General features: G+C 36.0%; 1 protein-coding gene across 3 annotated transcripts in view; it reads left to right on the top strand.

Annotated features, from left to right (window-relative positions):
• Positions 1-27,365, top strand: part of ABI3BP (ABI family member 3 binding protein) — a 144,728-nt gene that overhangs the window by 90,668 nt on the left and 26,695 nt on the right. For all 3 annotated transcript variants that reach the window (XM_071561311.1, XM_071561304.1, XM_071561297.1), the window contains 18 exons: positions 590-637; positions 1,145-1,219; positions 3,393-3,467; positions 4,803-4,850; positions 5,651-5,725; positions 6,566-6,640; positions 7,830-7,904; positions 8,553-8,627; positions 10,775-10,849; positions 11,508-11,582; positions 12,060-12,134; positions 13,706-13,780; positions 14,265-14,339; positions 15,444-15,509; positions 15,836-15,910; positions 19,740-19,835; positions 23,983-24,093; positions 26,816-26,899. In XM_071561311.1, coding sequence (XP_071417412.1) covers positions 590-637; positions 1,145-1,219; positions 3,393-3,467; positions 4,803-4,850; positions 5,651-5,725; positions 6,566-6,640; positions 7,830-7,904; positions 8,553-8,627; positions 10,775-10,849; positions 11,508-11,582; positions 12,060-12,134; positions 13,706-13,780; positions 14,265-14,339; positions 15,444-15,509; positions 15,836-15,910; positions 19,740-19,835; positions 23,983-24,093; positions 26,816-26,899 — 1,353 coding nt within the window. The remainder of the gene's footprint in view (positions 1-589; positions 638-1,144; positions 1,220-3,392; positions 3,468-4,802; positions 4,851-5,650; positions 5,726-6,565; positions 6,641-7,829; positions 7,905-8,552; positions 8,628-10,774; positions 10,850-11,507; positions 11,583-12,059; positions 12,135-13,705; positions 13,781-14,264; positions 14,340-15,443; positions 15,510-15,835; positions 15,911-19,739; positions 19,836-23,982; positions 24,094-26,815; positions 26,900-27,365) is intronic.

Raw genomic sequence — 27,365 nt, 5'->3', positions numbered from 1 at the left:
ATTTTCTTTACTGACATGATTTTTTTATAGATTCTGCTGTTTCATAATTTTTTTTTCCCATTTGGTATAGTTTATGAGGAGGAAAAGGGCATGATATATGGTTTTGTTACCCAAATTGTAAGAGGATCAAATGAGGTAAAAGTGAGAGGTTTTACTAAAATGAGGGTTTTTTCAGATAATTAGTAAGTATAGCTGAACCAGTTGCAGCCTTTTAGTCCTCTGCTTAATTGCTCACCTTGGATGAAAAATGCAAATGTTTCATCACAGTCAGCATGCTACTTTCAAGTAGTAACAGACTTCAGTTTGGGAATTCCTGACATTTTTGTATATCAAGAGCCTCTTGCTGTCTCTGAGTTAAGTTCTGTGACCTCTTCTCTGGCTTGTTCTAAGATTCACTGCTTTCTATTTCTTATTTACCCCATATTATTAGAAACTTTAATTGTCTATAGTTTTAAAAAATAAAAGTCAGTTTGTAGATCCACATTACTGTGTTGTTGTATTAGCATGTCCTTTTATAATTACCACTGCCACAATTTTAGGTTTTCAGAGTATGTTTCACACTTACTTTGTCACACTGTTTTTGTTGCAGTCTTGGAACCTATTACACTTAGAACTGAACCACCAAGGTCAACGATAGGTAATGATACTTTCTTGGCCAGCTGTCGTGTTTGCTTTTTTCCATCACAGAAAGCATCACTGAAGTTAATCACCTTATGCCTTAGGATTGTTTCATTTAACTTCATTTTAATTCTAGGTAATTCTCTTGCTTGGCATCCACAACTGTTGGGCTTATTGCTCTTTTCACAGCTGGAATGTCTCCTGGTTTTTACGAAAATTATTCTGGCAGCTCTGAATCACCTTTCTCATAATTATGCTTGTTTGTGCTTGCTCCAGTTTTTATTAAAAAAAAAAAAAGCCAAAACCAAAACACCAAAACCTAGGCTTCAAAAATGACTAAAATTCCACTTTCTTGCTTAGATTGTTGCAAACACATGGAGAGTATTACCTGACATTCCTACTTCCTATAAAGAGACTTTTCTTCTCTGTTGCAGGTGTGAGGTTTCTGTGATTGTGTATTCAACTAGTATTGGATACTAATCGCTGTGCAATTTAAACAACTTATTACCCACATTTTCTCTTCCAGCTCCAAGGGAGACTCAACGTGTTCCTTCTAAACCTAAAACTTCACCCAAACCTCATATCTCACAAGCCAAAGATGGTAAACTCCTTTGTGATTATTTCTAATATTGTTTATGTTGGATTGAAATGTATTTCTAGGCAGCTGTTTAGTTATCTGAGCCAGTTAAAACATAATGTGGTTCTGTTCTGCTGTGCTCAGCAATTTACTTGCAGTTTTCAGGACTAGTTACATTTGCTAGGTATTTTTCAACATGCTAAAGAATAAATCTCTTCTACTTCATGGCAACAGGAAGAGAATAATTTTTAATGTTCAGATTAACTGTGCTAACTAAAGCAAATACCAAGCAATTGAAGTATGCACTGTGGCTACCTGGGTGGTGCAACTATTTCCCACACTGCTTTGCTTTTTAGAATAAGTATGTTTCCCTTTTAAGTAACAATGACTTATTTTAATGACATTATTATTTTTTGCACAAGAGCATAAAATGTCCAATACAAAGCTAATATTTGTTTATAAATATTTATTGGCATTAATGATAATTTAAGCTGTTTTCCAAAATACTGGATTTTTTTGTGATTAAATATGAATGCAGCTGAATTTAGTACCAGGCAGAAAATATTACTTTCTGTCCCCTATCCAGTGGGTAATATCAACAGAAAATTGCAAGGGTATCAAATATACCTTTTGGAAAATGAGAAAAATTTACCATTGGTAAATCTACCATTTACCATTTGGTAAATGTGAAAAAGTTTATGATAATGAATTTACTGAAGACCTTTAAATTGTAGACATGGAGCAATATTTTTTAAATCTGATGTTATCTATTAGTTGTGATTCTCTCACATAGAAAACAGTCAAAATCCTTGTCCTTTCATAATTTTTTAACCATGGCTACTGATTATAGAACATTGCTTCCACATTACACCTTAAAATGCAACCTCTCATAAACTCAGTTTTTACCTCAGTGGCCACTTTTCATTATTATGATAGTCTGGCCTTCTCAAAAATGGTTAATGGTTTTGTCACACAAATGTCACAAGTTTCTACTGTTCTGTGTTCAAAACAAAACCAACAAACAAAAACCCCACAACATACTGCTTCTTCAAGAATCTGTAATATACAAACTTCATCTACAGCATCATCTACTAACCTTGTCATTGTGTTAAAAGACCCAAAGAAATTCCTTTGTTATTATTATTTTCATCCATATAGAAGAATTGTCACAGAGAATGATATAATGAATTTCGCATCCTTATGGCTCCTAAACACAGTTTGGGGTTAGTTCCATACTAGTTTAGAACTGAATAACACAATCATGCAACACAATACACTGCAGTGCTCTTTAATAACATGGCATCCAGTAAACAAGCAAGTACTCTCTGCTTCCAAGTGTACATATAAACTGCATTTTAAATACAACACAAAAGCAAGAGATTTGTGTCTCCAAAAAGCCATTTTTGAATAAATAATATATACTTGGATATCTCATTGAAGTCCATGGGAGAAAAAATATCACATTATCCTGCAGATCACACTGCTTTCTCAGAGACTCCTTTTAATGTAACTGTTCCTGTATGAGGCAGTACACATAGTACATGATTCAGAATGGACTTTCTAGACAAGTAATAGTAAGTGGAGTTATTCTCTTCAATTTCTAAACTATCTTCTATGTTTTGTTGCTGATACAGTCCTGGAATCTCTAACACTTAGAACTCACCAACTAAAACCAACAATATGTTACAGTTTTACTTAGAGGGTAAATCACCTGGGGACCATCACATTCAGATTTTTTCCCAGTGTACACTAATCATCACAAATACATATTCATTTCACTCCACTGTCGTAATTTTTTGCTGTTGAATTTCATCCTTAAGGGATTTTTTTTTACACTAACAATTCATAATCATCTTTTCCTTTTTTTTTTTTCATACAAATGTGTTCTGTAAAGTGGACAGAAGCATCACAATCTACCTTGTCTCTGTACTACTTGGACTCTTGGACTACTTGTCTCCCTACTCAGTTTCTATCATATGCTGCTTTGCCTTTTGTAGTGGTCCATCCATTCTGGTCTTAGTTTATGTTATTCTGTTACAGATGTTCTCCATTAGCACTGTTTTTTTCATGTACCAATCTTTCAGATTTCTCCACCACTCAAGCTTTTTGAGTTTCCAGAGGGTCCCAGAGGTATATGTTCTTTTTTAATATTACGCACTCTGTCTGTAAAAGTTCTTGAATTTTTTTTTTTTTTCAGTTCCTAAAGAACCACAGCATGTTCCTTCCAAACCTAGAACATCACCAAGCTCGGAGGTGTCACAAACAAAACGTGGTAAGTACATTGTCTCTTTACCTTGTCATACTGGTAGGTGTGCCTTATGAATTCTATGGTGATCAGTGGAGGTTCAGACTTATATATATCCCTTGGGTATATATGCAGGAGCATTCCTTATAGGATAAAAGCACTGATGTGGAATTTACAAGCAATTGATAGTTTAAAAATCTTTGTCTTCAGTTCTTTATTATTCACTGCAACAGTGAGAATTTTCTGTACAATTCTCAGTTAAAATAGGTCTTTTCTGTGTGAATTTGCTGGGGGTTTGGCAAAGTAAACATGAAAAGGAGGCCTGTCATTTTATTTCATCAAGGATGGAGAAAGTAAGTTATGCAACTCACACTAGCTATTGCATGCAGTACTATAGTGGATTGACACCAGCCAGCAACTAAGTACACACAAGGCACTGGCTTATTCCACCCCACAGTGGTTTGGAGGAGAGAATCAGAGAAGCAGAAGTGAGAAGAAAAATTGTAGCTCAAGATAAAGACAGTTTAACAAGTGAAGAATAAAAAAAAGGGGGAAAGAAAAAATGACACCACACCACATCCCACTAGCAGATCAATGCCAGTATAGAAGCAATGAGGCTTTGGAAAGTTTTGTTGCTAAGCATAACATTATATGAGGTGGAATATCCCTTTGGTCAGCTTGGTTCAGCTGTCCTGGCTGTGTAGCCTCCTGGCATCTTGACCACCCCCAGCTTACTTGCTTGTGGACAGAGTGCCAAAGATAACTCCTTGATGCTGTAACAAGCCATAATCAGCAATAGCTAAATCACTGGTATGTTACCAACACTTTGGTGGTCATGAATCTAAAACAGAGTACCATGGAGGCTGCTATGAAGAAAATAAACTCCACCCCAGCCAGAACCAGCATGGGTATCCAAGGTATATGCAGAATTAGATGGTATTACTGAGGAAAGGAGCAGAGAGATGACAACTTGGATTCCTTCCCCCCCCCCCCCCCCCCCCCAAGCCTGCAGCTATTGTTTGAAAAAAAAACAAAAAACAAAAACAACAACAACAAAAAACCAACCTTGAAATAAATCAGGAAAGTGTACGAAGTTGAAGGTGCAAAACCATCCACAGTCTCTTTGTAACTTTTACAAAGGCTTCAGATTTATACTTGGGATCTGTTCTGTAGAAAAGTTATTACCTTGAGCTGGAGGCAATTCTGAGCAGCATAATACTCTGAAGTGTTGAGTTTCAGGGAGGAGAGACCATCTGTCATTGGCTGTAGCAGGGATGGTATGATTATTGTGGAGACAGTGATTGTAACATTTTGATTGTTCTTGGTAATACTTGGTTTTGTTGTTTTATTATGCTAATGCAGTTCAGGAACCAATTAAGTTTAGAACTGAGAAGCCGAAGTCAACAACAGGTAATAATGCTTTCTTGTTTGAATAGCCATATTGTCTTTCTTTTTCAACACAAATCATTAAGAACAGACCTGCAAAAATTTGTCACCTTTCTTTGCATGTTCCTTAATAATTGCACAGTCAAAATTCTCTATCTCTTTTCTTCTTTTCTATAAAACCAAGTTCCTTTCAAGTTGTTATGCACATAACATAGGGGAATTTCCTTCAATATTTAATGATAAGAGGCAGGGGGTAGATCAGAACACGGCCCTAACTTGTATGTCTTCAGTTGGTTATGGCTTGGGTGGGCAGAGCTGCATGCTGCCAGCTTGCTTTCTCTGCTTCCCTTCCCCTCCAGTTTATGAAATAAATTCAGTCCTTCATAGAGGAAAACAATTCTCTTTCACTCAAACCTCATTTTCACTGTCAGAACATAATCACTTTGGTGATCTTGGGTCATCGAGGCATAGCCATTTGACTAAGGCACTTTTATCACTTCAGTCTGGTACTGTGAATCATGCCAGGACAACCTCGACTACAGAACAGTGGTGTCTTTACTTCAAGCTACTTGTTTTTTTTTCTTCTTTTTTTTTTATTTTTTTTTAAATCCTCTTCTTAAATGGAACCAGCAATTGTATCACATGCTTAGTTGATGTTTTGTCACAGAAGATTATTTCTTTATGTGTGATTTTGTTCAAAAAACCTCTCTTTTGCATCCCTTCCATAGAATACCTTTGTTTAGTTTTTGTTGACTGATATGAGTGTAATTGACACCAGTATTTTGGAAAACTTTAGTAATGTTTAACCAGTTTCTTTCTTTCAGCTCCTAAAGAGACACGTCATGGTCCTTCCAAACCTAAAACTTCACCCAGTCCACGTGTTCCCCCAACTAGAGCAAGTAAGTTTATCAATATTTTGCCCTTTAGTGAATGAAAGTTTCATCAGTCTGAGAATTTTCAAAATTGAGTTCTCTGAAGGTACACAGTTGCTTGTTGAATAGGCTGTGTTTCTCTGTCATCATAAAATTATGCTATACATAATTGTTGTGGAACAATATAATCAGATAGATATTTACAGATGTCAATAACATACAGTGGTAGAGTTGCATCAGTTAACACTCATCTTGAGCCCTTGCGCAGAGGAAAATTTGCATCTTAATTTCCATAGAATGTGGCAGAAGTATTTGTATTTTTAGTTACTCATTTACAATTGTAAAATTACAGTACTTTCCTTTCCCAAAAGTTCGGAAATAGTTCCGTCAGTTTGAAAATTAGTGGTAAGTTTCTGTGTTTCTTCTGCTTTGACTGCTTTGCTGTAGAATTTTTTAATGCAAAGTTAATTTAAATGACTAGTAGATTTTTGGAATATTAAACACTTGAGAAGCACAACTAGGGGAAGTGTTAGAGCTACAACAGTTTACTGTGCAGAAAGCTCCGTTCACAATTGCTGAGGGGAGTGGAGAGTTAATCTGACACTGCACTGTAACAGTCACTTTGTCTTCAGTCTTTGCACTTACATAACATTGACTGCATTGACAGAAGATCTCCTTGTGATTATTTCCAAATAACTGAAGTAATTCCTAAAAAATTTCTTAGCTGAAAATTAATATCCTTTCAGGAAAATCAAAAGACACAATGAATCATAAATCTCAATAATGTGTTCACAACTTTACACATCTTCACAGGTCCAAGAATCATCACCCTTCATAGCATGTTCAAACCTCTGCTCATCTTCACAGGTCCAAAAGAAAGTCGACGAGTCTCTCCCAAGCCCAGAACATCACCAAGTCCAGATGTACCATACACAAAACCTGGTAAATACATTGTTGTTTTGTTGTGCTTGAATATTCAGGGTTTCTTTTGGATTGTTCTTCCTCATTGAATCAAGTGTTCATTGACATTGACATTATATTAAAATGTCAATTGTCAATTAAAATGTCATTGACATTATATTAAAATACATTTTCTAGTGATCATTAAATTAATGTTTAAAGGAAGACAGAGCTGATTTTTTTTGTCTGTGTTTTAGTGAGTTGTTGGTGCTTTTCAGCCACATGACAGCTATCACTGCCTATCAAAAGATGCTTAGAGAAAAACATATTTGAGAGCCTTTGTGTATGACTCCAAATATCTGTAACTGAAACCACTCATGTTTGTGTGAACTGGTACTGGAATTTGAGCCTTAAAATATACTTAATAGGGATTTATATGCTAGTGAACTGCCAACCCTCTGTAACTCCTAATGGTTCTGAAAGTATCAGTGAAACATTATTTTAAAATTAATATATATTGACTAATTTCACAAATAATTTATTTTTAAAAAAAAAGGTGGGCATGTGTTCCAAATTGAAAATAAGTCAGTCATGTAAAAGGGAGTATTTTTACCCTTTTGCTTATACTTACCCTTAATTCTGTGTATCTTCTTGTTTTTGTGAATTTTTGGCACCTAGTACATTTGTAGTTGAACAACAAAAGGCAGCAACAGGTAAATTTATTACCATGAGCTGGTCATTATTATTTCTTCCCTGGTCCTTGGACCAATGCTTATATACCATTTATGCATTTTTCACATCATCTGTTTGTGGGTTTGATTTGTTTTCTTTTGTACTTACTGAACTTAATTCTCCTCTGTTCCAGGTATTGAAAGATTTCTAGCAGTTTTGTTGTCTTCACAGAACATTTCTTTCCCTGTCACACACATTCCTTTGACACTTGTAGGAGACAAGCATGCCATGGGTATTGCAGTTATGACCTCTGAAATACAGGTGGAAACGTTTCCACTGTATTCTTTCAGTTTCTGTTGCTTGACTCCAGATTTTGCTTACTTGATCAATTTTCCACTCATATTTCCATTCATAAGTTTCTTTTCTCTTTAAATTCCTCTATGTATCAGACACTCAGTTTTTCTGTCTCTCATGCAGGGAGTATTTTTCTTTGCAAGCATGAGACATGCAGTTCAGTTTCTGAAAAGTATGAAGCCCTAAAACAGATCCTTTTTTTCAGCTCGTAAAGAACCACAACATATTCCCTTTAAACCTAAAGCGACTCCCATCCCAGATGCTCCACACATCAAGTCTGGTAAACTATCTGGTCTTTTGTCAAGCTGCCATTTATAACTGAGCAGCTGCTCTCAGGGTGGGCAGTGGGTGGAGTTCTCAGCAGTGCATTGCTATTTTTGGGATGTCATTCTAGCTTGAGAAACCTCTGCAGTGCTGCAATTAAGTCATACCACTGATGGCAACTTCAGCAGCTCAAGATTTCCTTTTTTATCTTATGCAGGTATTACCAGAAGAAATAGTAATGGCATACATGTTTTAATCAAGGATTAAAAGTTATCCCCATCTTGTATCTGAGCTACACACTTCAGTAGTTTGCACCATGTTTTTGCAGCTCTTATGAGAGAAACCTCTTAATGCTGCTACACTGTTTTTCTTTATATACACATTTGTGTCCAGATCAGGCTGAGGATTCCCTTCAGTTATGTCTTGAATGGGTGACTCCCCATCTTAAGTCTGACTGATCCATGTAAGATAATCAGTGATTTCACTGAAGGGTTGTTACTATGTTTCAAAACCATAAATTTCTAAGGATAAACACCCACTGGTGTTTCAAAACAACCCTTTCCTGATGTATACTGTATAGTGCTGAAAGGTTCCTGGGGGGGGTGGGAGGGAAAGCGACATTCTCTTCATTATTCAGATCATTTACTGACATTTTTTCCAACAGAAATTCTTCCAACTTTCGATGAACCGGATACTACTATGATTCCTCATATTCCTGAAAGAACAAGGGCAACATTGGGTAACAGTATTTCATAAATAATTATTCTATTTTTCATTTTTTTTAGATGACATCATCTTAGAGAGAGCTCATTACATTTTATTGAAAACTAATAATGAAATTTTGCTCTGCTTCTAGATATTTACTTGCTCTTTGGTCTTGAACTCGTTTACTTTCAAAGGTTCTTTTCCTCATCTTCTAGTCTTTCCAGTCAGGATGATGCAATTCCTCCACCAGTTATCTATTTTCAAGTAAAAGTGGACTTTTCTTAAGGAGCAGATAGCAATTCTTGTGACTTCTTCTTCTGAAGTATGGATAATGTTATTCTAAAATACTCCATTTCTTTACTGGTGCTATGGTTTAACCCCAGGCAGCAGCCAAGCCCCACACAGCCACCTGCTCACTCCCACACCAACAGGATCAGGGAGAGAACGGGAAGGATAAAAGCCCGGACACTCATGGACTGAGATAACACAGGTTCATAGGGGAAGAAAAAGCCACATACACAAGCAAAAAGAAATAAAGAATTAATTCCCTGCTTCCCATGTTCAGCAACCTCTGGGAGAGCAGAGCCCTATCACATGTAACAACTACTTGGGAAGACAGTCCTCATCACTTCAAACTTCACCTTCCTCCTTCATCCCTCCAGCTTTATACACTAAGCATGAAGTCATATGGTGTGGAATATCCTGACAGAGTTCAAGAACTGTTTGGATGTTACTCTCAGGCATGTGATGTGACTCTTGGGGATGATCCTGTGCAGGGCTAAGGGTGGAAACGCTGATCCTTGGGGGTCCCTTCCCACACAGCATATTCTGTGATGCCTGTAGTCAGTTTGAGGCAGATGTCCTGGCTGTGTCCCCTCCCAAGGCTCCCTAAAGGCCTTGGCTCTGTGCAAGTACTTCTCAAAAATAACAAAAACATCTCTATATTACCAACTCTGTGTTCTGCACAAATCCAAAACTCAGCCCCATATCAGCCACTTTGAAGAAAATTAGGGTTCTTCCCCAGCTGAAACCAGTACAAGTCCTCATGGTATTCTTTTACAGAAGAAAATTAAAAGGTATCAACTCCAGCATGAAGTATACAGCAGCTCTGTGACCCCCTAATTCCAATAATGGTTCTTAAAACCATCCTCTCTGCTGAATTCTAGTCATCCAGGTTGGAAAAACTTGCTTAAATATATGAAACATTAGTTGACTATTCTTTCTTAGCTGAATTGTCAGATGTAGACAAGGGTCATTGAATCCAAGCAGTACTGAGCAGCAGGAATATTGCTTGAGCAATCTTTGATAATACTCAGTTCTCTGTCCCCTGTTTCAGAGACAGACATTGACCGTGATTTTCTGAAAATGAAATTATATCATTAATGAAATATTAATAGCCACTTAACAATCTTCAAACTATATGGGGTTTTTCTCTTTTTGAGGAAGAGGAATGAAAAATGCTTTTCATCATATTTCTATTTTAATATATATTCCCTGTGTGCATTGACACTTAGGTTAGTATTCAACCAATATCTCTTTATATAGCTTTATGAAGTGTGTTCCCTGTTGTAGACACCTGGGGCTACCTGATGCAATATTAATATGCAGAAAATGGTTCTTCAGAGCAAGGAGGATATAGAATGCACAGGCTAAAGCAGAAAATTAGAGACCTCTCACATTTGTGTGGACCACAGACTACTAAGGGCCAAGATAACCTTTTTTAGTAAATGATTTGTAACTTTTTTACAAGAATTTTTAACTGAAGAGTATTAAGAAACAACTTTAAATCATAACCACATAAGAACATAAAAGTTAATTTATAAATAAAATTTAATACAAACTGCTGAAAAGTAGAACCTGTCCTCAGATACTCATGTATGGCAGATGAGGCAGACACAGGCTGCTACTGTCTGGTTTTGTCCCATTACTTTACAGTATGATGTTCATGACTATATTTTTCACTGCTTGATGCACAGCTGAAAATTTTTATATAATTTTTAGAAGTCTGCTTGTGTAAGTGGCCATTTGACTTGTTTTCCTTTCTTTGCAGGAATTCCAACTGATTGATTTTAAGCTTTACCCTTGCCTTATTACAGAACAGATTATGCTTATGTTCCTTGTGTGCTATGAAAGCAGTGTTTTTTCAATTATTGTTTTGGGTGCTATTTGTTTCTATTCCAGCTCCACCTGAAAAACCGTTCATTCATACCAAACCAAAAACAACTGAAAAAATAAGAGTGCCACACATCAAACCTGGTAATGGAGTCATTATTTTAATTTCGTGTGTTTGCCTTTAATCATTCTTTCCCCCACCCTCAGGTTTTGTGCTTTTTAGTAGAATTATTCAGAGCCAGTTTTGTGCTGAGACAAATGCATTACACTTAAGACAGTTGATACAAAATATGCCAAAATATGCCAAAGCTACAGTGAAAATAATGGTGGCATATGTAATATAACATCAATAATGTTTCCCTCCTTTCTATTAAACATAGCAAATGATTACTAAAATGTAGTAATGTGGGTATTGACAAATTTCAGTGGCTAGATAGACTGAGTTCTCTCTAATTACTTCCTGGTAATCAGTGGTGCTTCTTTGTGAGCACTATTTTTTCCTTTTAATAAAGTGCAACAGAACTTGCTTGTACAATGAGCATCTGACATTGTGCACTACATTGAAAGAAAATAGCTTTAAAAATAGCTACAGGAGACTCTGTGGCTCCTCATTTTTATTATTGAATGAATGTATAGCAGAAGTTAATAGAAAGATGCTTATATCTGTCAGCAGTTCATTTTCAAGATATTCTGCTAGTCCCTAGTTTGGGGCATTTTGCAAGTGTAAGAAATAGTGCAATTGCTACTTTGTTTCTACTACAGATAAATATTCTAAGATTCTTCACATTTTTTCCCTTAACAGCAATACAACAGACAACTCCACAACCAATTATAACAAAATCTTCTACTACCACTGGTCATTCAAGGGCAACAATGGGTAAATAAGTTTCCTTAAAGTTAAGATGTAGGTATTTCTAATTTTTCAATGGAGAAATTTCTAGAGGACTTGCTCTGATGTGGTATTTATATAACACGATTTTACTATCCTTCATTCTGCTCCCACATGCATGTATCTTAGTACAAAGGATTCTCATTTCTATTTTAGACAAAGCAAAAAATAGCCTACAGCTTATGTCTGGTCAAAAATCTGTATTTATCAGGTCTCCAACCAAAATCAGTGCCTAATTTTTCTTTTAGAGCAAGAATTTTAGCCACTGACTCAACTTATCCTACAGCACACTGCTGGGACTTTTCTGTGTTTTGGATAGTCGTTTTGTTTCAGGTTCCAGAAAGACATGGAATTGTTATTGTCTTTTTTTCAGGCATTTGAGGCATGCATTTTCTGTGGGCTAAATATGGCATTGGATCATGACTCCTGAAGAATACAATAATAATCTCTTTCCTTTTCTTTCAGCTCCAAAAGAAACGACGCTCATTCCTTCCAAACCCAAAACATCTGTCTGGCCAGAAGTACCACAAACTAAACCTGGTAATTCACAGTTTGTAACTTCAGAAGTGTTATTGTGGCACTGCCTTAGTTACATTTTCAGCTGTCATTGAGTACTGCAGTCATGGGACATGCATAATAAGTAGATAGAAATTAGTATCATAGTTCAGCTGAGAGTATATTAATAAATTCTCTTAAACCGAATGCCCAAGAATTGCATCAGTTTCCATGGAGGGCAGATGGATGTGTTTAGTACCCATTAAAAATGTGATTAATTCAATTAATTTTAATTAAAATATATTTCTGTGGTCACATTCACAAAGTTATTTTCTTTGGGGGGATTTTATTACCCTAAACACATTGGATTCAATTTCTTAAGTACCTTTGAAACTCGGGTTACACAATCTCAGTGCAAGATAGATGCTAAGAGTATAAGCACCTTCAATACAGTGGGGGTTTGCAGTAACCTCAGGAGATTCAGGGATGCATAGCTACAATGACAGATGGTGATACCTCAGCTTTACCCTGGATGTGAACTAGTTCAATAAAAATGGCTAACTAGGAAGGTTAGAGGAGAAAAATATAGTTAGGGGAGGAGTCACAACGTGGTTATAAGGAAGAGCAGCTCCTAATTTTAATTCCTCTCTAATCTAACTGCTGAACCGATAATACTTTAGTATGAGGCAAATCACTTAATGAAGAGTTTTATAATTTCACAGACACACACTTTTTTTCCCTTAGACTTGTCCTTTTTATATAGCCAAAATAATTTAAGCAGAGACCCTGTTCATTCAGGAACTATATACTATATACATTTATACTATATGTACATATATATTACTATGAAGATCACACTGAACAGTCCATGAAAAAGATTTCTAAATGCCTTATTTTGACAGGCTGTTAAGTAACCAAGTCAGAGTCTAAGTCTCGGTTGCATAAGAACTATTTCCAGCGCTGTCTTTTGGTACTACTACAAAGTTAGTTTTAGCGAAAGTATTTTAGAAAACACAATTTAGAGGTTTATTCTTTGCCTTTTAAAGTTTAAATCATTATAATTGTTTATGCAAAACAAACTACTGTTAGGAAAAACAGTAAACAAATGTTTGCCATTAAATACAAATGGCACTATTCAGCCTCTGCTCCTTATGCTAATAAGTAGGCTATTTTCAAGCTTCCATATTTTAACCTTATTTCTGAAAGACAAAGAGACATACACTGTTTGTCTCTGCCTGCAAGTCTGTCTTTTTCATTCAATAATTAAGATATCTTTCAATCAAATTTGAGTGAGGTCTGGAAGACAAATTTTTACTACAAACTTTTAGAAATTTTTAAGGAAGTGTAAGTCAATATATGAAGATCACAGACTCATAACTCCACCTTTAGGCCGTTTTTTCTGAACTTAGTGGGAGCTCAGCAGAATAGTTGCACTGCCTGGTTGTCAGCACAAAAATACTTCCAGACTAATCAGAACATGTTTCTGTCTCATGTCTGTTAAAATTGTCTTAGCAGATGTGTAGATAGGTTTTTAGGACGCAGTGGAGACAGATACTTAATGAAATCCAACTTCTCTAATTTCCCTTCTCACAGAACAATGGTTTATTTTTTTATAGCTCCAAGAGCAACACACCTGGGATCAATTAACCTTGTAACAGTTCATGTTGTTGATGGGTCCAAAATACCTTTGGGTAATGCAAATATTATGTCAGTTTATTTTTCTTAAAACTTTACTTTCTCTGCTTTTGTTATATGGCTAAACTTACACTTCAATCAACAGAAATGCCATAATGTATCTTTATGCCATGCTCATTTGTTAGTCACGTTCCAGTGCATGTACAAAATATTGCTGGTTTTAATTTTCCAGCCATTTTTCTTCCTCATGCAGTTTTTTTCTAGAAATAAGTACTTCATGTACGAGGCTGAGGAGTCATATAGAAAGGCATTGCCTGATCATCTTTTCTGATTTTGTCTGACTTACTAATGACATGTATCTTCCTAGTCTTGAAAAGTCTTACCTGTATAAAAGCATGTTTTTCAGCCAGGTTTCTAGCACTGACTCTTTTTGTTTTTGATCTGCACGAAGATAATTTGAATGTCCTTTCCACCTGTGATGTCTTATGTTTAAAAGGAAATACTTTGCATTTGATTAAGCAGGAGTATCTCCATTTTCAGTTCCCAATGAAACATACCACGTTTCACCCAAGCCCAAAATTGCTCAAGCAACTGAAATTCCATGGTTCAATGCAGGTAATTTTTAAAATTTTCTTAAGTTGTTGTTTTGAGAGTCTGTAAATCTTAAGTAAAATGAGTACTGCTTAATGCTCAGTACATTTAAAACTATTTCAAATACATAACATGACAATTTATTTCCCCGTTATCAAATATTTTTATTGCTTTGAAAATGAGGTTTATCAGTATTGCATCCAAGATGATAGGAATTTTTGAAACAGTATGAGTGCTGTGTATTAGTTCCTCAGATGCACAGTGGTGTGAACACAGGTGTAATTAACTCCCACGGTTTTTCTTATAAAATCTAAATCTGTAAAACTTTTCCCAAATCTAAATGTCAAAACTGAAGAATATGTTCTGTGCTGCATAAGTATTTTCCCTGATGCTTCAGAGAGGCCGGATTAAGTGTTATGGGTAGAATGGTTATTAGATTTGAGTATCAAATAGCCAGCTCTATTTATTTAAAAAAGCTTGCAGAGGTTGATAATTGTGCACAAGGTAATAGTGACTACTGCTTATGCTTTCAGCTTTCAGTGTGATTCACATAGATCCTGTAATAACTACAGTATCAAAATTATTTTGCAAGTGAAAGGCAACAATAAGAAAAGGTTGAAGGCTTCTGATTTCAACCTTGATCACACTCTGCTTTAGCTGCCTTACAAAGGGTCTTCGTTGAATGCTTCTGGTTGTTTTCTCAGCAATAATTCAATGTTTCGTGATTTTATCAAAGTATTTGGTTTAGGGGGGCTTCAGTGTGGTGTTTTATTTTGAGGTTTTTTGTTTGTTTGTTTTTTACAGAACCTAATTAAATGTCTTAAGGCCATGGATACCTTGCAGAGCTAACTCTGTATCCATATACAGTTGGGTAACTGGCTGTAAATACTTTATATCTTTTCTTAAACCTAAACAAGAATGTAACTGGTCAGATTGCATGATAAAGTCATCTGACCACTAAAGAAACTAGCATTTTCAACATGCATTTTTGATTGGTACTCATAGAACTCTCATATGTCCATTTTGCTGTATCATACTGGTGCATGGACCATTTTTGTTTGGCAAATTGCTCTGCACTATCAGTGTTCTTTTACACAGAGGACTAAAGCAGAACCTTACTTCTTTTAGCACCTCATAAAACTCATCTCACTTCTGCCAGACCAAAGCCATCAGATAAAGCACAGACCAGACCTGGTAATAATTGTTTATTCAATCTGGGATGGGCAGGAGATTGATTAATTAATTAATTTCACCTATTCTTAGTGGAATTTTAAGTGGTGCTGGGAGGGAAAAAAAGGGTATTTTTCAATCAATTAATATGTTAGGAGGAAAAGCCTTTCTAAATCTGGGGTGAGGGGGAAGAAAGAAAACAAAACTGAGTGTAATCTCTTAGGGGTTACTTTTTTACTTTGTTTTTCTCCAGTGTGGAATTGTTGGCATCATATAGAAGTCTATTGGGTATTCTTCTCATGGAACTTTGTTTTCTTCTTTTCCTTTTTTCTTTTGAAACTCTCTCACAGCTTTTAGTAAAACCACACTAGCACCAGCCAGAACCAAAGTCCCTGGACTGCCTAAGTGGATTGCGCCAACCACAGGTAGAGCTGCATTTTTTTCGGGGGGTTAACTTATCAGTAAAAGGCAAGAATGTGACTTTCTCAAATCATCTTGAGCCCTCCAAAATATTTCATTGTGTTTCATTAGAGAATTTAATTTCTCAGAGTGCCATGCTGCTACTGATCATGTTATAGAATTCCTGAGCATCACTATGAAATGGCACTGACACTCAGTCTGTGTAAACTTACAGATGGATTAATTTGTGGCTACTGTTTACCAATGTTTTGTAGATGTTAGGTCCAGAATAATTACTGGAAAACATTTCATTGGAAAAGAACATCCAGTTGTTTAAGTCCAAGCCAAGAGGCTTGGTAGGAAAGCCTTAAAGGCAGATTCCTTGCTGGCACCTGGTGTGTTCATGCCAGACCTGTTCATATTCACATTGTGGAGTATTCAGGCTTGATTATTTCAGCACAAAAAAATTCCTAATTAAAGGATGACATCCCTAACCACAGAGATTTATTAAAAATATGGGTTTGACTGGGGGGAAAATAATTTTCTCTTTTTTGATTGCACTTGATTTTTCAATCCAATTAAAATAATGATGTCAGTACTAATTCATAAAGAATCCATAATTTTTTATTTGACAAGCCATTACTTTATTACATCAGTATATACACTGTTGGGTTTGTAATACAACCATTGGTTAATTGAATGCATAATTTTGGGGTTCTTCATCAAAATGCAAGTTCAATAAATAATATTAATAAATAAATAAATTATGTGCATATTTAGAGGAAACTTTTCTTGTTCACCCACTACTGATAGTGCTACTGTCCCATACCATTTCTTCCTGCTAGCTAGATTGGGATAGCCTGAATCATGTACCATCTATTCTAAGTATTTCTCTCTGTGTAATGTTTCTCTCTAGCATCTTTGGCATGTAAATTGTTACACATACTTTATTGTGTTTAATGCTGTTTTAGGAGCTAAAGTATTGTTTTAAGGAATCTTATTTTAAATGCTCTTGTTGGTGTGCCCACCATCTGTCATTATTTCCATGTCTTTTTAGTAATGCCCATTGCACCATTATGGAAGATCTGTAGCTTCGTTGTGGGAGATGATGTCAAAAGTTATCACAAGGCTACTAATACAGTGCATGCTATATGTACACACTGGAAAAGAAATACTTTTTTTTTAGGATTCTTCTGTAAAATGATACTTCCAGTAATATTTTCCATTGCCAAGTTGCAGAAGTCACTTTTCTCTAAGTTAAAGAAACATCCCAAAGATGTTAAGATGTTATAAGATATCCAGTGGATTATTGGACCTGGGTACATTAATTTCATCATTAGGGAAGTGTTATTTTCTGTGGTTAGTTTATCAAAATCCTTAACTTTTGATATAAGCTGATCAGACTCCTTAATTGGACTGTTAGGCAAAATTTGTTTTCAGGTTTGCCTTTAGACATGTCATGATTTATTCTTTCTCTGAAGAAGAGCATATTTACTGGAGAGCCATGGTTACTCTGTTGTTTAAACACTAGTTTGAATCTTTCATTCCTTGCTGGGCTGGCACTGCTGTTGAATGTCTCCATTCCTTCTTCCTGACTGGGCTCACTAGTCTAGTGCCAATATGTTTCCCCCCATGCAGAGTGTCTTGGCAGCTGCAGGGCCCAGATGATAAGCAGCAGAATTTGTTTTTTCCAGCATCAGGACATGGGATTGTAGTTGGTTTCCTGGCAGGCTTTCCAGTCTTCTGGCTAGCTCAAGTGCCAGGTGGTAAACTTGACTGTGGAAAAGAGGCAGGGATGACTAGCATTCCTTTTAAGTTTTTTTGCCATGTTTTAGCCATTTTCTTGAGAATATCATTTTATTGAGATGGTTTTTCACATTTATCTCAATGTATATAGCTTAATTTACTGAATTATTTTTAATTTAATCCTAATAATTTAAAAACTGCTCCTGATTTATTGAACTTCTTGACAAATGTCAGCAAACAAATTTTGAACAACATTGCCATTTCCCTTGTGAAAGAGAGAGATATTTGATTTTCATTATAATGGCCATTAACTTTGTGTTCTATTTTCTTTTTATTTTTCAAACTATGGGTGTATATCCAACTACTAGAGGAACTTTATAAAGATATTTCAGCTTATTTCATCAAGGGCACTTTTTCCAATACTTCCCTTAAAATGATCCACTCTTTTGATGGCATTCCTGCTATGAATGACACAGTGGTTAGTTTGAAGTTGTTCCAGACCCCATGAATGTTTCCAGTGAAAAATTTAGAAGTGAAAGAAGACACAAACACCCATGCAAGTAACACATCTATTCTCAGTTCTGTTAAAAGTTTGGATAAGTGTGTTAAATTGAAATGCTTATAATAAGCAAGTTACATTAGCTAGAATAAGGCAAATGTTATGATCAATACAGCAAATTTTGATAGTGCAGGTACTTTGTGTGAAAACACAAACTTTTATGTAACTTCAGAATAGGAGATTTTGTCAACAGGGGAGTATTGTAGTTTTATTCTGAAATTTTGGCTTATTTTCCATTACTGCTTATCTAATGGTGGAACAGCAGCACGAGTTTCTGAAAAGAATAAGAGTTACTTCTTCCATCTAGAACATATACAATATTTTGTTCATTCCTAGCTAATATAACTCAGAAAAGATTTTGATTATAAATTAGATTGTAGGGAGCATGATAAAAACAGGCTTTTCTGTAGGCACAGTACCACGCAAAACTAAGTTAGACTTGTAATGGATACTTGGGTAATAATAGTGTGAATTAATCAATGTGCTGCTACCCTTTGCAGTAAGTCAGCCAGTCTTATCACTTTAATCTTAAATAAATCATTTATTGTGTCCATGCTATGGACTGTGGATTCACAAGGTATGCTCAGCAAGAATGGTCAAACAGTAAAGTAATTGAAAAATTACCTGCTTCATGCTGTTCAAATACTAGTGTAATGTCAAAACAAACTGAGAACTGTATTATAAACCTATGAAATCTTTGGTTGGAGTGATTAAATCATGTTGGAATAGGGTTGGAATTTGAGAATTAATATAATATTGTGATTTTTTTAATATATTAATTTTCAGGATTTTTTTCCTTCCATCATGAGCAAAAGTATTGGGGGAGTGGGGGAGGAGGGCACTTCCCACAAACATGATGAAGTTGCAATGCATCTTCTAATTCTACTATATATGCAGTTTAATAAAGGAAATATACTTATTTTGTATGGGAAAAACATATTAATTTAAAATTCTGTCTGTATTATAAATACCAGCATGTGAAACAGTTGTTATGCACCAGGACTTGTGTTGATCTTTTTAATGCCACTTACTTCAGTATTTTGAAAATGCATTCATATAACTTTTAAGTGTACTTTAATGTATACTTTGCCACCTGTACTCCAAATATGGTATATGTGTGGTTCAGAATTCCTCTAACCATTTAATATGGAGGATGAGCAAAGTTCTTATTATGGGAAAAGGGCTAACTTTGCCTTTTGCAAGAAGCAATGGACATTTTTTTCCGTACACTGGAAACTAGAATGTTCTCTATGCTCATTTTTCCACATAAAATCTTGGTTTAACTCATCTGTTACCTCTTCATCTTGTTAATTCTCTCTTTCCAAACATCCTTTTTTTGAGCAATGTTTAAAATTAAATTGCAGACTTTCTGGAAACATTCCTTTCTACGTAGCTGAATAAGAAGATAATGGATTTCACTTAGTTATCACTAAAAACATAGGTGGGCCGTACAAGCTGGTTTTGCACTTAACTAGAGTTTGAACATATAAAAGTATTCCATGTCTTGGTGCTGCACTGTAGAGATTTATTCCAATTCCTTTGTTTCACAGATGATGTGTATGCACCTGAGGATATTACCATGCAAGTTGGTGTGGATGTAAAAAAGCCTTGGGAATATATTGATACCTGGAAAAAGCCAATTTCTGGTAAGGTTAATAAAAATAGAAAATATAGAAAATTTTAAGTGTTATAAAAAATAAAACACTGCCTTTTCTGCACAAATAGCATTTTCACTGAGAAGAGAAAATAATTCTTAATCATCTTCATCAATACACCTTCCCATGGCTTCAGGATGGTTCTAAAACAGATAAAGACAAGAATATTTCATGGTCCCTACTTAGTCACTAGCACATGCCATGTGCTAAAAATTACCATCACGAGTGTTGTATCCTTATGATCAAACAGCCACAATACTGGAAACACTGATTTTTTTCATACTAATAGTTTCTGCATAGCAATGGAGAACGAGCTGAATGCATAACTGAATTGTACTGCCCTTTTTGATAAAGTTTTGTTCAGTATTAGCATTAGTATTGCTGGGAAAATTAGAACACTAAGCTTGAAGGAAAATAACAATGTGTAGTAAATCAGGTTACAGGGGGTTTTACATGTATTATACAAGGCTTTTCAGGTTTCCTTTTCTTACAAGTCTTAAAATTGTATTTTCAAAACATTCAAAATATTTTAATTGAAAACGGCTTCCACAAATAGGACTTAAAAATAGGCTTTTTGCAGTTCATGTTTTTCTAGTCAGGTCATTATAAATTTTCTGTTTCAACTGAAAAGTTGTAGCTTAGACTGTGTTTGTATGCCCTATATATGCACACAAACATACACACAACATGCAAACACCCTGATGTGTAAAGAATGTCTTTGTTTCATAAGCATAACCAAGAACAGAGTTTGGTTTAGCTGTGCTTTTTTACTGGCATAGGAACTGACTGAAAATATCTTTATTTTTGTTTTTCCCTTGGATTTCCTATCCAGCTGCAGCTGCTCTTTATAGTTTTTCTTTGAATACAAATAATTTATAAACTGCTGTTTGTTCCTAATCCCTGTTGACTTTCTTTTGCACCTAATTTACCTGTACAAAGACAAGAGCCTACCTTGACAGCCACGTTCTGATGTTTTCTCTTTTTTAAGTTTATTCAACCTGACCACTGTACTTTGCAAACACTAAGTCCAGTGTGATACACTATTTGTAGCAACTGGAGGCAAACTGTAAACTGAAAACAAGGATGAAGCTCTGCACTTTTTATTACTGAATATCAGGCCGTGGTGTGTCCTTAGGTAAATCCAGCTTGTGATTTGCAGAGATTGCAAGTTTTTTATGGACATAGATTTGAAGGAATGTCTACACGTACTTTTACTCATTTTATGACATTTGATGCCCAAGTTAAGCTTTTAGAGCTTTGAAGTAAGGCAACACCTTGAACTGTGGTCTTAAAAGGCAGTTGGGTATAGTTATGGCATTTGCTACTTATAATTCTGTGATCTCAGCTCTCTTCATGAGGCCTTAATATGTATATCAAAATTCAAAGAATCATAGCATGGTTTGGGTTGAAAGGACGTCTAAAGAGGATCATCTTCCACTAAACCAGGTTGCTCAAAAGGGCTTATCTAACCTGGCCTTGAACACTTCCTGGGATGGGTCATCCACAGCTTCTTTGGGCAACATGTTACAGTGTCTCAGCACCGTCACAGGAAAGAATATCTTCCTAACATCTAACCTAAACCTATTCTCTTCCAGTTTATATAATTATGTCATATCTAATATAAATATTCCCTTTTTCAGTTTAAAACTGTTACTCCTTGTCCTGCCACTACAGGCTGTGGTAAAAATTCTTTCTCCATTTCTCTTACAAGACTACTTTAAGTACTGAATGTTGCAATAAGGGCTCTCTGGAGTCTTCTATTCTCCAACTCTCGCAGTTTCTTCAGAGAAATGCTCCAGCCCTCTGATCATTTTTGTGGCCCTCCTATGGACTTGCTTTAACAGGTTCATGTTGTTCTTGCATTGAGGATGCCAGAAATGGATAATGGATACAGTACTTCAGGTGGGGTCTAGTGAGAGCAGGGAGGAAGAGTCGCCTTCTTATACCTGCTGGTCACATTTCTTTTGATGTAGCCCAGTATAAAAATGACCCTCTGGGCTGCAAGAGCAAGAGTAGCTGGTTTATGTCTAATTTTTCATCTAGCAGTATCCTTAAGTGCATCTCTGTGGGACTTTTTTCAATCTGTCTGTCCTCTAGCCTGCATTGAGACTGGTGATTGGCCAGACCCAAGGCAGGACCTTGCACTCAGCCTTGATTCCTTCACGAGATTTGCATTGGCCCACTACTCCACCCTGTCAGGGTCCCTCTGGATGGTACCCCCTCCCTCCAGTGGGCAGACTGCACCACCAGCTTGGTGTCCTCCACAGAACTGCTGAAGTGCACTCGATCCCACTGTCCATATCAGCAGTGAAGATGTCTGTCCCAAGAGGCTACACAGCCTTGTGTTTCATCCAGAGGGACTGAGTCAAGGAAGTCGATTCCCAGTCCCTAAAGAAGCTCTGAGATTCATTAAATCCTAATAGTTCACCACTCTGTTGTCCTTGCAAGAATCCACACTACCAGAAAATCCCTAAATTCTATTGTGCATCCTGGTTTATGAGCTCAGCCTCCACACATTGGTGATTAGATTTGGTAGCATCATAGACTATCACCCAAATCATTGTGGGAAGCATGAGTAGGGATTCTTGTTTTTCCAAAGTTCAGGATATAGATTCAACTGTGACACATACATCAAATGGGTTGTTTTGGCTTGCAAATAAGTGTTGTGATTATGTTGTTCAGAAAATATGACAGAAACCACTTGGCAAGTCAACATTTTCACATTTTAATCCCATAAATATCACAGAGAATTCCATTTCCTAAATATGGGCTGGGGAAAAAGTAATGATGAATACTGCCATGTAGTAATATCTAGGGTATGATGACATATATGCAAAAATTTATCTCTTTTCAGTTCTTTAGGCATAGATTTTTCATCTCCATCTGGGGATTAAGAATGAATATGAAACCTACAAATGCTCTTTTCAAAACCGTTACGTCTTCCTGAATTAGACAGAACATTTTTTCCTGTCTTGATCTGAGGAATTGCAAAAAAGAAAAAAAAGGTGTTTTATAAGTGACTGCAACAGTCCAAAGGTAAAAGGGAAAGAGAAAGATGGAGATATTCCTGTTTGCATATTGTAATATTTCTAAAAACGCTCTCCCAAGTGGGTTTTGGATCTGCTCCTTTCTCGCCCACAGTCACTCTATTTATAGGGTAAACTAAGGTCTGATACATAGGGCCTGAGGTACTCTGTGTAGCCAGTAATTCAGTATCATGCAACTTGCATTTTTGTTGACATTGGCAGCTTTATGAGAATTTTATTGCTCTTGAGGATTTTCCCACATTAGGTACAACAAATCTTTCGTTACATAAATGTGTTGCACATATCTCCTGTTTTTTCTTAAGGAAAGGAGGGCAGAGGTGAATAGTGGAAGAAAAATCTTTTTCTTTTGCCTTTCCTTTGCATAATAAAATCCTTCATAATTGGCTGGAAAATACAATAAAATTATTTGTAAGTATGAATTAAAGGCTCTCCTTTAAGACCTCACTGTCAAAGGACTTTACCATAAAAAAATAATGGATACTGGCTAGAACTGCACATTGAAACAACAGAGTTCGGTGCTTCAGAAATTTCTACCACAGTAACTGTCTTTAGACATCTCAGTGCATAAAGTAACAGTGACTTTTTTCATTTTTCACTTTTGAACAGCATAAGATGAAGTATTTTTAATGATAATTCCCTTTCACTACATCTTTTGCTTCAAGCTGAGGATGAGCAGTTCTATCAATTAGAAAGTACAGAAGATCACAAATTTTGTGAGTAGGATTCTGAAGATATTTCCTAGTACACCGAGGTGGTGTTTAGTGTGTGAAGATATCCTTTTGGATGCCAAAAAACTGCTGTTGACAGAAATGAGTAACTACACAGAAAGTGAATCACTGAAACACTTGTACAAAATCCCAGGGGAGCTACATATTTTCAGAGTAAGCTTGGTTTAAAATTTCATGGCACACACTTCTCAAAGAATTAAAGGCTGAAAATGCAACTCATTTCGACTCCTAACCTCACCTCTCCATTTTTGATACTAAATCAAAAATTAAACATTGTTTGGGAAGTCGGAATATAACTTGTAAATGGGTTTTATGGAATTTGAGTTTAAATAATTAATAGCAGTGTCTTGTAATGTCATTCAGTGACTACATCACCTGGCCCTCAGCACCCTCCTCTGCCTCCTGCCAAGCCTACACTAATGAGAAGAAAACCTCTGCCTCCAAACACCGTGACTGGTAAACCAGGGAGTCCAGGTATCTCAGCCTTTTCAACATAAATATTTTATTGTGTGTGAGGTGATACTGACTACCAGGGTATAGGAGAACTTTACACTAGGGATTCCTTTAATCTGTGTTATCTATAGTAACTAGGCTTCTGGAAAATACAGGCCTTTTCTCTTCGGACATAAACTCTATTTTTGGATTTATTTTTTTCCTCACCTGGCTGTGTCAAAATCCTCCCTAGTGAGGAAGCTGAAAGCAAAATAGCACACTCCAAATTATCCCTTAAGAAGATCAACCTTACGAATATTTCATGTCTGCTAATAGCATTTGTAGCTACTCGATGAGCATGTTAGATGGGAGATACCGAGTATTATACTTCAACTCCCAACTGGTTATTTGTTAAGAAATTCTGTCACATATATATGGCACATCCATTAATGACTGAAGATAATGAGTTAATGGTCACCCAAAGAAATAACTATACTGGGAGGTGGATGGAGCGAGATGATTTATTTCCTATGCAAAGACTTTAGCTTGATTATTGTGCTAAATTACTCCAGCTTCTCAGTATCCATTTAAGAGCACACAGAATCTTTCACATTTCCTATGTAATTTTAATTTTATCCTGAAACTGATATTCAGTATCCACATATATGGTTTGTCTGTGGATTCTGCATAAGAACCCTTAGGCTAACCCTTTTCCAGGTAGTCAGAAACTATCACCTCCTGATGCTTAGCATCATGACAAGTGCTTTTCTCTTCATATTGGTCTCTGTAATTCCCTAGAAATACAAAGATCTTGACTACACTGTATTTTCTGTTGTCTTTTTTTGTTTGTTTGATTCATTTGGGACTTTGTGTGCTATTAAGGCATTAAAGACCTAAGTATTTTTTTAGTATTTTGTGCAGCAGAAGTGTAACAAGAATCTCCAAGCTCAGAGCAGAGCCAAGATTAAAATGTTGTGTCTTTACTTACTGTAGATTGGACGATGTTTCCTTAGTAATAGCTGTAACAAAACATAAGACATTGTCAGTCTTAAGCTGTAAAATAGAAAATGTTGACTTGATACATTTTTTTTTACATGTAATGGGGGTCTATACTAATTTTCTCCACTAAGTGACTAATTAATTTACCAGCGTTATGAAGTTTCACCCTTTTTCCTTAGAGTAGAGGCCAGGTTATGTGGTAGTCAGCAGTTACCATCCCTTCCTAGGCTTTCAAGATGGAATACATTGGTTAGATGATCTGGTTCTTCCTTGTGAGGCCAGTAACAGATTTTCCTTCTTCTGTGTTTCCTAGTGTTTTATTCAGCTTAGTTTTAAACACCATTATTTAGTTCCTTCTGGTTCCCTGGAGAGACAGTTCCACTGTACTAATAGGAAAAATTTGCCTAAATGGTCTTCTTGGATTTTCCCTGTCAGAATCCTGTCCTCTTTGTCATTAACACTGTCATTAATTCTTTACTTGCATCTTTCTAACTCATCCAGTAGATAAATATTATGGAAAGGTTTCTATGCAGACATTAAATGTCTCCTGAATGGAAAAAACAAGGAAATGAGAGTTCCAAAACCTTTGTGAATATGGACTCTAGCGAGGATCTGTCAAATTTCCACTTTATTAATAAAATTAGTGGAGAGTAGGGATTTTTGTTGTTTTAAACTTGGTTCACCAGAGTTTAAAGAAGACTTCTGCCTTCAGTCACCATGTTCTTCTGTATCATAAATGCACAGGGAGTAATTACCTTATGAAGTTCCTGGCTTTTTCAGGGTTGAGATTTTACAGTCATGTCATGGTTTTCTGGGAGTATCTTAATGTTCTGTAAATTTAGTTCTTGTCTTTTACAGCTATTTTGAAAGAAATCAAGGCAGCGTTTGCCATGGATTGTTTGCCTCTTAGAAACTTGGGGGCTTTACTAGGTTGTAACAGCTGAGGAATAAAAATAATGTCACATAATCTAGAAAATTTTTGAAAATAGTTATTCTGGGAGATAGTATTGCTTCTATCAATCAGTTTCTGCCTAAACTTACGGCACCTATGGCAGAAATGAGTTCAGAAAGAAAACTTTTTCTCTTGGGTCATGCAGTGATATAACTCTGAAAATGTTTGACTTGGTTGCATTGACCTTACTTTCACTTGAAGTGTATCTCAATTTCATTTAGTGGAATGTCTAGTACTGTTTTGTGGTTAAATTCCTAATGCACACCATAGTTAAGAACTGGGTATTTATTATTCATATTCCAGCTCAGCCTTGATAATTTCTGTGCTGTATTGAGAGCAGAAATGGAAGGATCTTACCCATATTTGAGGGAAGAATTCAAGTCTCATTTGCTGACTTCATCTATTGTGTCTTACAACTTGTGAGGAAACATGCTCTTTTATTTAAGAAACAGAAATGTCAATGGTGGTCACTTTGCATCTTTTTACCAGTCTGTGTAGGATGGTTTTGTGCATTAAACCAGGTCATGTTCTAGCTGACTGAGGTCCTCCAAGGCAGTCTCAGAGTAGGAAAGAATTTTCTTACTGGATTTCAAGATTAGGTTATATCTGCAATAAGCACAAGGTGGAACTTTCCTAAATCCAGCTGGAAGCTGTTGTATAAGTTTTGAGAGATTACCATTGTTTAAATGAAAGTATTTGTTGCATGAAGCAGTTGTCACAAATCTGAGTTCCCTTAGAAGATCAGAAAGCTGTTTCACTCTTTTAAATATTGAATTGCCTTGTTGCAACAAGTACCTTCATCTGTCACCATAGCTAAGCCTGCTGGACCAACACTGCCTGTGAGGACAGGAACGTCATACAGGACACCAACAGCTTTTGCAACTCCAGAGTATTATGGTAAGCATAGCACAAACAGTTCTTTTCTTTCTTTTTCTGTTTGGCTTTTGTTTAATTAACATTAAGGTTTCCATTTTAATTTGCTTCCCTTCCCTAAATTATATTGATGCATTGTATATTTAATAAAAGAAGCATTTCATCCGGGGTGATTCTGATTCCTTTTATGCCACTTACCAACTTTTCCAATTTGACTGAGCTCATCCAGTTGTATTCTGATAGCACATCTTGGTAACTGAGAATATGGCAGCCCTTCCATCTCCTATGAATCCATGCATACTTAGTCAGCTTTTAGTATTATTTAGTGGCAATTTAAGACTGTGCAGGGAGTAGATAAGGCACTTCTTTTCCTGAAAATTTCTTTTTGCTCAGGACATAAACTCAAACTATTATTTGGCAGTGACTGATAGTCCTCATCATGATGTGATATCCTGCTGGGTATCTGATCAAGCTGCCACCATTTAAACTG

The sequence above is a fragment of the Pithys albifrons genome, chromosome 1 (assembly GCF_047495875.1).
Source record: "Pithys albifrons albifrons isolate INPA30051 chromosome 1, PitAlb_v1, whole genome shotgun sequence".
Taxonomy (NCBI): domain Eukaryota; kingdom Metazoa; phylum Chordata; class Aves; order Passeriformes; family Thamnophilidae; genus Pithys; species Pithys albifrons.
The sequence above is the reverse complement of the archived record's forward strand: the minus strand, read 5'-3'. Positions and strand labels throughout refer to the sequence as shown.